Source organism: Protobothrops mucrosquamatus, unplaced genomic scaffold (assembly GCF_001527695.2).
Source record: "Protobothrops mucrosquamatus isolate PMUCROS unplaced genomic scaffold, P.Mucros_1.0 scaffold1096, whole genome shotgun sequence".
In the NCBI taxonomy this organism is placed as follows: domain Eukaryota; kingdom Metazoa; phylum Chordata; class Lepidosauria; order Squamata; family Viperidae; genus Protobothrops; species Protobothrops mucrosquamatus.
In genome coordinates, this window is record NW_015387319.1 from 187763 (window position 1) to 204251 (window position 16489).

The 16489-nt window shown below is 33.7% G+C and overlaps 1 protein-coding gene across 1 annotated transcript in view; it reads left to right on the forward strand.

Annotated features, from left to right (window-relative positions):
* Nucleotides 1-16489, forward strand: part of ZCCHC7 (zinc finger CCHC-type containing 7) — a gene marked incomplete in the record, with an annotated part of 147572 nt that overhangs the window by 82797 nt on the left and 48286 nt on the right. Inside the window, 2 exon segments of the mRNA XM_015820229.2 lie at nt 9476-9519; nt 13287-13409. Of these exon segments, the coding sequence (XP_015675715.1) occupies nt 9476-9519; nt 13287-13409 (167 nt within the window).

Below are 16489 nucleotides of genomic sequence, written 5' to 3' on the forward strand. Positions count from 1 at the left end.
GTATGTATAGGATTATTTTTTATAATTAATGCACCTAGGATTGTTCAAAAAGTGTCATAGCTTTATAGTGGATGGTTAAAGGTAGCTTCCCAAAATATTGTCATAGTTCTTTTCTTTCAAAACATGCCTCTTGTTGAATTGTGTATGCACTGAATCGGTCAAAGACCTAGCTAAAGCCATTTTTCCCTCCCTCCCCCTTCATCCCAACTTGCTTTTGTTATGTATTGGCTTGCTAATCCTTGTGTTGAGCAGTATCAGACATCACCTTTCTTGGGGGCAGTTAGTCCACTCTTCCGCTTTCTTTGTCAGAGGGCTCCCTTAATAGGAGAAGTCAACAGGGAGGACAAAAAGGATTGAAAGTTGTATTTAATCAGGGTCAGAGAGGTGGTGTTCAGAGTGACGGGCCCACAGGCAGGCTGGCCTTTTATGCTTACCGACGCAGATGGTCCCAAAGCATTCAGCTAAGTGAAGAGAAAGCTGCCCAGTGAGCTATTGTAGGGGCAGAGCCTCGTTACAGTTGAGAAGGGTTGCCAAGGGTAACTAGAGAGTATCACCACTATCGTGTGATCACTAGTCTATGCCTTTGGAAATGTTAAACTGAGAATTGCTTTGGGGCTCTCAGCATCTGGATGTTCATGGAAGCAGTATTATCTTGCATAAGCTTTTGATTTATTTCACTTTGAGGAACTGGACAAATGGGAATGATTTTGCAGTTTACTTTGAGAAAAGTTGCTACTCAGAACCAGTACTTTTAATCCTACACTGAAAGTTATAGCAGCACTTTAGAAAAATGCATTTCAGAGACTTTAATTTTAATGCATTTGGGTAAAATGCTGAAAATGCATGCATGCATGTATGTATATGCATTTATGCACATCTCAGAAGGTGTCTCTATCCAAATTTGTCTATTAAATGATAACAGAAACTGTTTAAGTACGTGTGTGTGTGTGTGTGTGTGTGAGAGAGAGAGAGAGAGAGAGAGAGAGAGAGAGAGAGAGAGAGAGAGAGAGAGAGAGAGAGAATTTTAAATAATGCTTAGGTTCAGACTAATTTTCTTGAAATCAAAGTTATACCCTTAAGTATAAACATAATTTACTATGGTTCATTAATTAATGATACTAAGCAGTTCCAAATACATTGGAGGAATGATATGACTAGCTAAGATGCACTCTAGAATAGCAAGTTAGGTCTTAGATGTGAACAACTTGTACTTTGCACAATTCAAGGGACAGAGGTGGCCAGCAAAGGTATATAGGCTTCCCTATCTTCCAGACTGCCATGTGAAATTTCACTTCCTATTGCAAACTAAAATTAACCATAGTGTCCAAAGATCCATACAGGTCCCAAGCATTTTTACTTCCGTAGGAAATATTCAATTAAACTTAATACATAGTCCATTGTTTTGCTACTTACAATATGGAGGTGTCTGTGATTTCTCCTTTATTCCTTCACTCAATTCTTACACTTGACCATATTGACAGAAAGTGGTTATTACTGTGTTATTACACACAGACACACACACACACATACATATAAATAACAAATAAACTCGATCACCAGGATAAGAATATAAACGAAACTGTTTAATATACAAAAGTACTTGTATATTAAACAGTTTCTTTTATATTCTTATCCTGGTGATCGAGTTTATTTGTTATTTTTACTATATGTGTATACCCAGGATTCACATTTTTAATATAATTAGGGACATATATATATATATGATTAAATATCATTACATAAGATATGATACAAATCTAATAAATCAATAAACAAGTGAACTGATTCTATTAAATCCATTTCCCTTAGATTCTGAATTCAAAGTAAAATATTAGTTGATGGAATTCCATCTAATATTTTACTTTGAATTCAGAATCTAAGGGAAATGGATTTAATAGAATCAGTTCACTTGTTTATTGATTTATTAGATTTGTATCATATCTTTTTTATACAACTCAGGGACATGCATAAAATACAAGATATATTATTTGAGTTAACTGTTCAAGTAATAATTTCAGAATTTTAGTGAGAATAAAAACTTATTCAAAGGACTTAAATGGATTTTTTTAACCATTGCATTCAGAGACAGTCTTTAAAAGATTTTTGAGAACATCCGCTCAAAAGATATACCGGTAATCCATTCTAACTTCCTCTTGTGTTCTTTTTTCTTTCTTTTTCTGTGGTTAGAATTTAACGATTAGATGAAACACCTGTGGGCAAGCAATATAGACAACATTGTGTATGGAAAATAAACTGAGAATTGATTAGGAAGCACTGATGGATTTGAGAGGAAGTATGTATTTTGTATAACAAACTTTTTAAAAAGAAATTTCAGCTATGTGAGCTTTTCTGAAGTTGGAAATGCTAAGGTGAACAAAATTAGTGAATTAATTTGCAGAGCAATTAATTTTTTATTATTTTTTTTTACTGCTCAGGATAGGGTAGGAACTTTAATACAATAATTTTACCAGATAGTGCTTCTATGTTGTGGTTATTGTTGAGTTTTGAAACTTACAAGACAAAAACCCATATTTTGTGGATCTAATGCAATTCTATTTCTCCCTCTTCACAATAGGAGCTAGTGCCAGCATGCATATATGTATGTACATATATTTATGTATGTATATGTGGGTACACACACACACACGTGTGTATGATGTGTTTATACACCCATACCCACAAACAGGTTTCACACATGACAAAATGTTGATCACATTGCAATAGTGCACATCATACTCAACAGTAGTACTTGATGTAGCTACATTCTTTTTGGAGTTGGTTTTAGAATATATTTTTTTTGCATATACAATTGAATTCTAACAACTGAATCTTCTTCCTCCTCTCTTCAGATGCATATTAGAGCTAATCTAGTGATGTAACAGATTGTGAGATATGGGATTGATTGACTCTCAGTCACCTCTTTGTGTTGATGCTAGCTTAAATGCAAAGTATAGCTTGTGGTGGATCCAATGCACACTTACACATTCAATTTATATTCTGCTTCTCTGTTGATTTTCTGTATTTTGATATTAGCATATGACTTTCACAGCTATTAAAAATCCTGAACTGCATCCAAAAAACCCCCACAGCACCTTATTAAAATTTCGAGATACTATTAAATTGGGAGAGAACCTAAAAGCAGATTTTCTGACAGTTTAACTAGGAGGTTATTCTAAGATGAGGGAAATGTGTATAACATGAGCTATTTCCATCTAAATTTCCTTATATAGAAACCCTTTCTCTAGTCTTTATATCCAGTTGTTGGTTGATTAATCTTACTGTATACTTCTAATTAATATATCCAGCATGATATAGTATTTAAGGTATTGGATTGGCATTGGGGAGACTCAGTTCTAATACATCTCAGTTATAGAAACTCCCTGTGTGGCTTTGGCCAATCTGACTCAGCCCAACCTCACAGGATTGTTGTTGTGGGTGGAAATAAGAGAAGGGACTACTATGTAGGTTGCCTTGGACTCCTCTATGAAAGGGAAATAAATTGAACAAATAAAGAAAAATAAATACCCCGTTGAAATTGTTGGCACCCTGTGTTCTTGAATGCAGAGGACACACCAGGAGATCCCACTCATAAGAAACTCTGACGTTTATTTACTCAAGAAGCTTTTATTCTGTTTTTGTAACAAAAAATATAACTATTGGATAATGGTTTGAGGAAAACAATCTTGCACAGAAAGCAGTAGTTCTGATCTGATTGGTGTTTACCTTTTTATGAACTGAAAACAAAAAAACAGACAACAGAGATTCTAAATTGTGCATTATATCATTTATTCTCCAGGGACAGTAAAAGCATTTGTTTTATTTTTGTCTGACTGCTGTGAACGCTACAAAGAATAGCACTGAAGCTTGGCTACTTACTTTTTTTAAACTATTCATTTTATACTTCTCAGACAGATTTTTCCCTGGGGTGAAACAAAGGTTAACTGAAATTTCCTCTGTTGTGTACCTGAACGAATCAGCAGTTTGAGAAGGAAATCCCATTGATGGGCAAAGAGAGTGACAGGCTCTATTTAAAGAATTCCCCCGACTGTGTGGTAGACCAACCATGCCATGAATTTAACTGTTCCTGTGGTCCCCAAACTTGTACCTACTAAAAGAGAGAGAGAGAGATTACTTTGTTCTCCAAATGTTATACTAAATTTTGAAAAATACCAACTATTGATACTTGTGTGTAAACATTATTACCTGTTTACAAAACCTAACTTATCAAGAGCTTCATATTTTGAAAATGCAAAATAAATGAAAACAAAACAAGGAGTGTCTATAGTCATTTATTTGATATATTTTTCATTTTGCAAGTTGTGACACATTTCTAAAGTGCAGCATTTTACAAATATGTGTATATTTGGCATCAACAGATAGTACCGTTCTTTCATATAATATTTCCTGCAGACATATTGAAATGGAGGCTTAGGTTAATATAAATTACCATAATACATAGAGGAATATGTAGTGAAAATGCACATATTTCAACATTTAGTAAGCTTTATTTAAAAAAATTACAACTGGCTGCTTGATATATAGGTCTTTATTTGGATTAAATTATAATTCCTGCATGTTTGGATTAAATAATATTATTTTCTGAATAGAGATTAAATTCTAACCGCCCTCTGTTATAGCCCTCAAAAATATAACCATCAGGCAGCATAAGATTGTTTAAAAAATTGTTCCTTTTTTTTGTAATTTAATAAAAATTAGTAGTCATTCTACCAATATTAACACTTGAAATGATTTCATTTCAAATTTTTAACTGAAGTGATCTCTTGCACTGATTGTTTAAGACTGCAAAAAAGTAGCAAAAAAAGATAACCCTACTTAAGAATTTGTCATTAACACTTTAAAGAATTTGCAAAACCCTTTACACTGGGGATGAGATTCTCAGAAATGTGTGATTGTTACAATAAAATTATGATTAAATGGGTCTTTCCAGAAACTACTTAAATCCTGCTATAGGAAATTTATGAAGCTCTTCAGTTATTTTTTTAATAAGGTATTAAGAAAGAATCCATTCCATCAGTAGATTAACTCTTTTATAGTTAATCAAATGCTTATTACCAGTTAAAGGGATCTTGGAATACTCTTAAAATAAAAATTAATGTCAGAAGTTACCAGTTGGGAATGATAACTATCAGCAGTGGTTTTTATAGTTTTTATAATACCTTTGATCTGCAGGTATTTATTCATGCTAAATTTTTAAGAAGATGATGGATTCACAGTGTTGGATAAAGAGTTACCTTGCAACAGAAGGCAACAGAGAAAAAAATTTAGAGAAGAAAACTTTCAGTGCTTTTTCCTGATCCCACCTTCCTCTTATAACCCCAGACTCAAATCACTTTCTTCTATGGTCCTCAAAGATTCAGAGTACCTTTCTGGATATAAAAATATACAGATTACTAAGTTATATTCTACACTATTCTGAATCTCGGCCTACTTTTAGTACAAAATACTGTTTGGTTTGAAATCTACAAGTGCAGAAAGCCAAATATTGTCCTTTGGGGAAAAAAACTATACAAAGTAAATCCATAAAGATTTTACTTCAGTTTTTAATTAGCTATATCTTCATTAAAGTTCTAATACAACATAAAGAAGAATTGGTTAGATTGATTAATTAATGTTGTTAGAGAATACCATAATCTTGTATTCCAGAAAAATTATATCCTCTGATTTCTTGCAACTGCTTAATGAATATTTGTGAAACAAATATTGTAAAACAGGCAGGAACTCATCTTTTTAAAAGATACTTCAACTTTTAAACATAAAAAGCTTTTAGAGCCTGCCCAGGACTTCACTGTCTGACCTTAGAAAATCAAGACCATTTTAGACCTGCTGAGGCTGGAAGGTGGGGTGGGAGACCACCAGGGAATTACTGGATTGTAGATTAGCTTACGAAGGTAGTGGGAAGCCATTTCTATTGCCAACAAAACTGCATAACTATGTCCATGAAGTCACAAGGAGTTAAGACTATGGTAGTCGACTTGGCAGGCCAGAATCCTATTAACAATGCTTTGCATAGACTCAGCAGCACAAATCAGAATGCAGTCTTGAGTATACTGAATAGACTATACAACATATCCCAACTAAATCTTTTTGGGTATATATTTAATAAGAATCATTGTAAAAGTAATTCTAAAAATACAGAGTTATCAGACATGGTCCTATATACTTACAAAATTTTTTCCCAAATATTTGTATGCATCTTAATTGCTTAACAACCTGTTTCATTCAAGATCTGATGCAAATATAATACATCTGATAAAATTTGGCGAACATACAACTGTGATGGAACAAACAGCATATACAAACAGTACAAACAAACAGTACATGCAAACATTATTCAGCAAGGCAAATACAGTTGTTTATAGTAGGGTTTTTAAGGGGGTTTAATTGTTTAAAAACACTATAAATCACTCAGAGTATAGAGAAGAAAGAAGTCAGCAACTAAATATCTATTTACATTTTCCAAGCAGATCCTTTCCCTCCTTTTTTCTTGCATATTCATAAACAACAATAACAATACAGTAGATACTTTAGCATTAGGCTGAAATATCTAAATTTTAATATTACAAAATCATTCAGTGTATTTCGCAAATTATTTTCAGCATTAATTGTAGAATTTAAGCAACTCTGTTCATTTATACCTCACAAATCATATTTAACATTGGCATACATTTTTTGACAGATTTAAATGAATCATTATGATATTAGTTTTTAGTTCCTATTGTATAAATATCATTGTACTTGGTTATTATTTATACCCTATAATGTAATAAAACATGTGGTGGTTTTTTTTTAAAAAAAACAACAATGTAGGATAAGTAGTGCAGTTATTTAAGCCACTGTACAAGCATGTACTGTACTTTTGGCTTGCTATCATTTTTTTTTTGTTTTTGGACAATAAAAGAAAACAATAATAAAGAAAGCTATTTGAACCAATAATACTTTATTCATTTAAAATACTTTAACATAATGGATTTTATTTTTTACTTTGCAAAATGGGTTGGGATAAAGATTTAGAAATGGTTGCTAGTAATGTATTGTAAATGTAAGAAATACATGCCGGTACAGACTAATCTCTGAGTTTTATTAGATAAGTGGTTTAGTGGATAAAGGGAATGCAGTAGATATAATCTTCAGCGTAATCAAATTTAGCAGTGCTTTTGACACAGTTCCACATGACATTCTCATAAAGAAACTAGTAAAATTTGATTGTAAATGCTTTAGAGGATAGCGTTTTGGATAGAAATGAACTTAATTGTTTAGAAAACTGGTCTATAAGCTACACAATTAATTCCAGCAAAGATCAAAAAGAGTTACAGAATAAAATACAGGTTGTAAAATGTGAGATAACGGAACAGCTGTGCTGGGAAAGCCATGTTTGATGATAAACAGCATTGTTCATCAATGTAAAACTGCTGGGGGGGGGAAAGCAAACACTGCCCCCCATTAATCAGCAAATGTTTGATAGAAATATGACATATATAAAATAGAAAGAAATAATAGCTATGGGTCATATCTTCAATTTACAGTTCAAGAACAAAAATTTCAAGGCTTTTGTTTTTGTATCCTTAAAGAAAAATGTAAATAAATTGTAGGACAATCAGAGAAAAGTTGACTAAGGCATGCCATTTAAAAAGATAAGTCAACTTTGTTACATGGCATATTCCAGTACTTTGGTATGAATAATTGGATATTTAAAATTGTCAAGTTGTTTGTAGACATAGCTGTGTTTTTAAATGAAGGAGCAGCTGTCTTGGACCTGAGGGCTATATCTTTGTGGGCTGTGCTAGGGACTGCATAAGAAAAGCTGTGGGGTAGGACAAAAACTATTTTAATCTGAACTTGATTTGAATGTGTTTTACTTTAATTAAATTAATATAGCTATTTCCCATGGGGAAAATGATAAGGCATTTTTGCATCATCTTCTATAGTGCTAGTACTAATATGAAGATGAATGGTGGCAGAGGTAGGATAATAAAGGAAGCTACATTTTCGCAGAGCATATTATTTTTAATTTTGGAATTTGGAAACTCAATCCAATTGTTATTTTAAAACACTATGCAAATTCGGTGCCTATTATTCATGTTGGCTATATGCCACTGTTATCTTTGGGATGAATGGCAATAATCCTCTGGTATTATTGCTGGGGAGCAACAGCAGGCAATATCTACATTACCTGTGGTTTGGCATCTGGTCTGGGAAATAGTGACCATTCACATTTGATTACCCATATAGGCTAAATGTGACCCACTTATAAAAATGATTTAAAAATACTAGTGCACTATGTATCTGTGTAAATAGGGTCCAAAAATGTTACACTAATTTTGCACCAATTGGATATGGTTATCAAAGCAATTCCGAGTTCTTTTTAAAGCCCTTATGTTAACTTTTTAAAGATTTAAACAATTTGGGGATATATAGAAGACTGTTTTCCCTTGTATTCACTTCCTTTTAAAGTTTTAAACGGGATATACAGAAGACTGCCTTCAATTGTATGATCCTTCTGTAAAGATCAACTAAGAGGCCCTTTTTTGAGTGCCAGTCAAGGGCCTTCTTATTGGTGTTCTCCTGGATGTGGAGCTGTTTTCTTTGGCACTATGAAAGAGCATTTTGTACAAGCTTTCAAATATCCTTGAAAATCCATTTGTTCCATCTGGCTTTCTCTAAGAGGGTTTTTATAACACTAATTCCTGAGTCATGGTGTTTCCTTATTATACTGGATTCTTACATTTTTATTCATTCATTATATCTCAACTGGATTTATCTTTTGTTGGATGCTGCCAGTTATATATGTGTTCCAAAAGGCAATCTATAAAGATTTTAGATAAATATTTATGTTATACTATAAACGATGAAGAGCTTCTTATAACTTGAAAACTACATATTAATCAACCAACTGAAAGCTGATATTTATCTGGTTGCTTTAATGATAAATACATAGATTGCTAGCAAATAGTTACAATGATTGCTTTCAAAGGTTTACTTAAAAAAGAAATACAGAATTGACAAGGAATATTATGTCAAATGTGTAGAATAATATCAAACGTCCGACGTGTCCACGTTAGAACCATCCAAATAATAATTGGTATTCCAGTTATATTTTTATGTTACAAAATACTTTCAGTAACTCTTGAAAGTCACTGGACATTCATTGTAAAATTTATTTTATTCTGTCGTTAAGATTCTGGTGCAGTGAAGCTTTCGATGTGCTATTAAAGCAGAATATATGCCTTAAAATACTATTTTAGTATTAAAACACTATATATATTGTCCCAAAATACATTGCTTACGATTATTATTATTAATTATTAATTTATATGCCACCTATCTCACCAGATTAGATACTGTGTAGATAAAATAGGTAAAATCTGTAACTTTCTTTCATTAACTTGCTCCTAATAAGACAAATCCTATAGTTCCTCAAATCAATTTCAACTGTTTCCAAATAATTGTTTTGCAGGAGAAGATAGAACAGGATGGACCATAGGTGATAAAGACTTACAGGTACATTAGTGCAATATTGCATTTTGTGTATTTTGTATTATTAATGTCCTTTCATTACTGAAAAAATAAATCATGAACACTTCTGAGGATTCTTGTATGTTCTCTAAAACCTTATAAAACAGGGGTCCCCAACACCAGGCCATGGCCCACTTATCAAGCCCTGAGCTTTTTAAAATTGGTCCGCCCGAAGCAGCAGGTGAGTGCATGGACATGAATCCCACCTTGCGTGAGCAGTGGGCAAGTGCGTGCAGGCATACTCCATTGCAAATGGAGCTGTGCACATAACGGGTTTGCCTACCACACAATCAAAATCATCCCCCCCCCATGCCGGTCCACAAAGCTGGAAAGGTTGGGGAACTCTGTTATAGAAGATATATTATATAATTGTGTTAATTAGTGCTTTATATAAGGTTTTATTCCTCAATATGTTTAATTTAAGTAATGTTGTGCTATACGTAGAGGACTGATCTCACCTAGTTGCCCTATTTTCTGTAAACTGTTTTCTGTCCAAGCTGAAACTTCCAGACAAGCTTCCATAATAGAGCTACATAACATGTTCTATAATAATACCATCCATTCTTGGATTATTAAGGTATGCATTTTGCCCACTATCATAATTGGGCAATTAAATTGAATATGGCACTTATTACTTAATAAGTAATTAAGTATTTAAACTACTTAAAATCCATCTGGCCACAATGCCGTTGTCTTCTCAAAATTCATCTTAGGTTTATTTAATCATCCATGCCTCTGTTCTTCCCAGGATTTATAAAGAGCTGCGATCAGCACAGTGCTGACACCATGTCACAGATCTCTAGATTATAATTTGTGATGGTTACATATCAGAAGGAAGAGAATGGAATCCTCGGGGATCAGGACCTAACCATGGGGATGCTACAATGGTCATAAGTGTGCAAAACAGTCATAAGTCACTTTTTTCAGTGCCGTTGTAACTTTGAACGGTCACTAAATGAACTGTTGTAAGTTGAAGATTACCTGTAATCTTTCTACAAATTCTTACTAAACATAACAGACTCCTTCAAGCATCATTTTGATCTTGGAAACTGATCTTTTAGGTCGGTGGCGTAAAGTCCAAAGTGTTTGTGAATCAGATGGTCCTCAAAGTGCAGATCTACTCACCCTTCAGAAAAGTTCTGCTGGGCAATTAACTAAGGAACTCCAATCATTGAAACGGGCAGTTTATAACATAAATGTCATAGCAAATGCAGTGCAATGATGGAAAAGAAATATATTTGCTATTAACAAATGCTTCTCTAATGTATGCTTTGTTGATTTACTATGAGATTTATGCTGCCTTACCTTGTCATAAACTGAGTTGTTTCAGTGCTTGGAGTTCTCAGAAAAGATGCTTTCTGAGTTTCTTGTAGTCAGAGAAGGGAGTTTAGAAGTGATATTGTAAGTGGCTTAAAAAAAAACTTTTGCTATTCTTTAGCAAAAAGTGCAGCTTTGACAAAATGCTCAACCCTTTCACCTGGTAAATTCTCCAGAACATTGAGGAATTATTTGGCTGTAGTCACTCTTGAGAATATTCTCAACAGATCTCCCATTCCTGCATAGAGGGACTGCCATAATGAACCCAGTTTTCTTTAAGAATTGATCCATTCCAAGCCACAAGAATTATTCTCCAGTGATTGGTTCTGATCCTTCCTTTACAGCTCTCATTCATTCAGATTTCTAGACTGCTTCCCAGACAATTAGGTCTCAATGCTGTTTATAACAACACATTAAAATATAATAACAAAGCAGAAAATGTAAGAAGTGTGAAATATATTCATTAAAGGAGTGATAGAGTCAAATTAAACAAAACCATTAAGTGGTATTTATGAGAAAGATCTGGTGAAAAGATAGGTCTTTGAAACAATCCATTCGGAAACAACTCAACTTATGAATTTCAAGACATGGAGCCTACATTGAGAGCATAGGCTGCATTACAGAGAACACAAATCCACAAGCCTCTGTAAGATGGCCAGTCTTGGCAAAGGTATATCTGAGTATACCTCAGAATATCCCTACAAGTTAAAGTGAAATTACCATACTAAGCCCCTAATTCCTGGAAATGATCCAGAACATCTTGGCACATGATATAAAATATCTCAGAAAGATCAAGCAGAATCAATGAAGTTGGCCTTCCTTTGCTTGTTGCAGAAAGTAATATATCAGCCATGGCTGATTCTGTTCCCAAATTAAGGTCTGAATCCAGATTGAAAGAATAACGTTTTCACAATAGGTCAGTTCATTACTATTATGTTATACCCCTTGCAAAGTCTGAGAAATCTACTGCCATTTCTAATCAATTTGAACAAGCCAAACAAGCTGCATTATACTGTAAAGGTAAGCAGTACAAAATCTGTTTTCTCAAGCTCTTTTTTGCCTATCATGGCTATCCTAAAAATGCTCCATCAATAATTGGAAGTACTCTACAGAATAACATGAGTTGCTGTTAACAGTTTAATTATTTTCCTTAATCGCCACATAGAAGATTTTTTTTTAAAAAAAAAAACAACTTTCACATAAAATTTCAAACAATGGCATGGGTTGTAGCAATGTAAGCTGAGAGAGATGGGAAGAAGGCAGAAAAGCTGATGGAGGGATCTTCTGCTTCATTACAGGTGAATTTTCTTGCAGATTTCACACACATACACACACACTCACACACAAGCACGCACACAGACCTACAAACCTGCTATTGCTCACTCCACTTAGGAGTTCTGCTTGACTGGTCTGGCGGCAAGTTGAATGGCAGAATGTCTAGAATAAACTAACATCTACCCAAATGTGGCAACTGCTTTTTTTTCCAGCTTCCGGTCATGGTTTCAAGGCACTGATGCACTCCTGAACCTATTTCTTTCCTTTAAAAAAATTCATAGCTAGTAAGATTTCTTACTGAGAATTTATTATTTATGTGGATGATGCAGAATAGTCAATGGCAGTAATGGGCACCTACTGACTTTCTAATACAAAAGACTACAGTTGATAGTGACCATGTTATTTAATTAGAGGAGCACATACTGAGCCAGGTATTAGGGCTTAAAACTAAAGGTCAAGGAACTGTGTGCACAGATGTAAAATGCAAGTGGTGTGTAATAAGAAATCGGAGCATTAACTCGAACCATGGAATATCAGAATTATATGGAACTTTAAAAGAGAGCAGGATATGGAAATATAGAATAATACTTTTGTTTCTTGAGAAAAGTCAAGTTTTTCATATTTGAAAAAATAAATCCTTGATTTTTTTTTCTTAAAGTCATAGTCTAACTTTTGATTTTCAGTTTTATTTGAATATTAAGGTACTGTATATTGACAGAGTTGTAAATTTCTGATCTAAGTGTAAAAATCAAGGATTATTTTTTTGTTGGCAGTACAGTAGATGTTTTCTCATGGCATATTATGCATGCAGGTAATTTAATAATATCTTTTCTACATTCATTGGTAAATTAGTTATTTTCCCAATTAAATTAAATTGTTTTGTAAAAGATGCCACTATTAAATAATATTGGCAAGAGTTTTAGAAAAAAGTAACTTCTAAAACCTGCTTTGAAAAGGACGTGATACAGTCCTGCAAAAATATTTACTTATTTATAGATGGGAAGCCTATCTTGATTCTAGAGGGGTGTATATGTGTAAGAACTATAAAAATAAACACTTTTCTTTAAAAAATTCAATATTTTAGGCTTGATTGTTGTAAAAGCTTAGGGTGGCAGAACATTAAGCTTTCAACTTCTAATAAAATCCTTTTGTTTCCTTAGGCACAGATTGGTAATTACGTTTCAATGCGACATAACAACAGATACTACACAGTGGACAAAAACGTCATTTGCAGAAATTGTGATAAACGAGGTCATTTATCAAAAAATTGTCCTACCCCAAAGGTAAATGTAGTATTTCAATTTGTTTTATTGCTAGCTGATGACTTTCAGACTTTAAAGTGCTGCTCTGGAATAGTTTTACTGGCTGGCATTTTGAGAAAGGAAAAAAAGAAAAGAATTTCCATACTCTCACTGCAGTGGCAGTTTAGACCCAAGGAACATTTCCTGTTAATTTCTTTGCCTTGTGGATCCTATCCTAGAGATTAATCACAAGGTATTAGGAGCATGATTCCCTTGTAAGAGAGGAGATGGAGTATTTGAAGTTGGTGCTTTCTTCAGTGGCTCTCAGCAATATAATCCAATCAAGAGAGACCCAGTGGCCCATGCTGAGGATTACCACCTGCTCGCTGAAGATTTCTTTTCTCTTTCCCCCACTTTAGTGAATGAGTGGACAGAACAATAGGGCTTGTGAGAAAGTGAGATACAGGCATGCATCCTATAATTAGTCCCCACTCTGCCCTCACTGGGGGAGCAAATGATAAAACACAGCTTTATACCTTGTACTGCACATACCTTGCACACACATTCTATTTTTACATCCACGCCTTAGAAGAAAAAAATGTCCACTCAGCTGATGAGAGAATTCTTGCTAGAGAATACAGAATCCATGGTATTGTGCATAATGATCGGCAACCCAATGTAGTAATTTTTACCAGAATAATAGCAAAGATTTTTTTTTAACAAATTTTATTAAATGTACATTTAAAAACAAAAGCAGACATGATTCAACTTTCCTGGCTACAACATTGCTATTAGTATTACCTTATGTTACAGAAAGAAAAACAGAAACTTAAAGTACATTCTATAACAGGACAGAGTATAACAAACTGTACATATAACATCTGTAATTTTTTGGGTAAACCCTCTTTCAGTCATCAACGTTGTATTTACATATCTTTCAGTTGTGTCCTAATATAAGTGTTAATAAGAAGTCCTTACGATATCAACTAATCAGTCGAAATCATCTCAGCGATCCTCCTTATCTCTAACCAATCGTACAAATTTTTCCAAATTTCATAATACTCCGTTTCAGTTTTATTTTTAATTTCTAGAGTTAACCTGTCCATTTCGGCGCAGGATAAGATTTTATTTATTATTTCTTCTTCGGTGGGGGTTTCCTTTCTTTTCCATTTTTGGGCGTATGCCAATCTTGCTGCGATTAAAATATGCGATAGTAAGTAGAAAGATGCTTTGCTGAGTTTATCATTAATAATCCCTAATAAGAAGATTTCTGGTTTTAAATCAATTTTTTGTAATAGTATTTCTTCCAGCCAATTTTTTATCTGATGCCAAAAATTTTGCGCTTTTGAACATTCCCACCACATGTGATAGTAAGTCCCTGGAAGCCTTCTACATTTCCAGCATGTCGGTGAGGTTTTTTTATCTATTTTTGCTAGCCTAGTACGGGGAAGGTGCCATCTATAAAACATCTTGTATAGATTTTCTTTATATGAGGTGGCTAGCGTTAACCTCCTGTTTCTATCCCATAATGATTGCCAATTATCTAGGTCAATACTGTAACCAAAAATTTTTCTCCAAATTAACATTGTTTCTTTTACCTGTTCCTCTAACAAATCTTGTTCTAATAAATATTGATATATCTTTTTTATCATTTGATCTTCTGTTCCTAGAAGGATTTTATCTAATTGTGTATGCTCTAATTTTATCCCTGGTTCTTTTTTGTCTTTTCTGTATCACGACTGTATTTGTAAGTATGCCCACCATTCCAACTCTATACCATCTTCTAATAATCTTTTCCTTGTTTTCAGGTCTCCATTCTTGTCTAAGATATCTTTATATGTGATTACTCTTCCTAAATTTATGAATTTGGGGTGCATGAATATCTCTAATATGGATAGCCAATTGAGAATTTCTATATAATTAAAGTTTTTAATTTTTATCTACACGTCTAATAGTGCCCAGCTAATATGGTGATTCTGAAAGTACTGATGAGCCTTATATTTCCCGTCCCACATTATGGCATGCCACCCTATTAATAATAGCAAAGATTTATGTGTTTAAATAGATTTGGAATAGATTTAAGCGGTAGGTTTATATTTTATTCGTTTTATTCTCATTGGCTGAAAATTGACAGGTGTAAATTTTCACTGAGTACAAAACACTGATATCATTAATACCATAAGTCATTTAAAGAACAGCCACAAAAAATTAAACAATGTGGCAAATTGAGTGGTGAGCAGAATATGTAGACCATTGCAGAATGATAAGACAATCCATTGGCATAATCAGTTATTGGGAGCTTTCTTGATTGCTATTAGATACAATTTCATGTGTTCTTGTCACAGAAAGGCATTCCAAAACAGGTTAGCACAAATGAAAAATCTCTCTTTGAAGCATTACAACAATTGGGATCCTTGGCATGGCTTGTGCCTGACCTCACTGCTTTGACAGTTGCCTCTGCTATCTCTGTGGGCATGAGCAGGTTCTGCCATTGTACTTCACTAGCAGTTCCAGTAGAAGTGTTACCTCTATATCCATACATATGTGTGTCAGCTGGGGCCAGCTTTCAAAGCTTTAGTGTAAGGTTTGCAAAGAACATGGCTGCTTTAATGCTTTGAAGGAAGGTGCTTCAGTCAGAGCAATGCACTTTGCAAACCACTTCTTTCAAGTGATTTCTATAGTACTATTACCTAAAGTAATAGCTGGGGGGCTTCTGGGAGTTGAATTCCATGCATCTTAAAGTTGCCCAGTTTGAGGTCTAAGTAACTACTTTTTTTTCAAGCAGATTGATCTTGGTGGAATTTTGGGAAGGACCCCTTGTTGTGCCTAACAGTACTGGAGATGATTTTATTCATTAGCTACTGATTGTTCATCTTCTGCTCTTTATTTATTGTACTATTGTTTCGTTTTACCTTATGTTTTAATTATTAATTGAGGGCTTCCTTGTGTAGGCAATGCATGAGAGTATGAAATAGTAAAGTAGGTCTTAAGCCAAGGACTTAGAAATTCCCTGAGAATATAAATGGAAGCGCCTTGTTTATTTTACTTAATTTAAATTCCTCTGATTCTATAACCATTTGATTATTTTTGTTTCTTTGCATTTATTTTGCAGAAAATTCCAC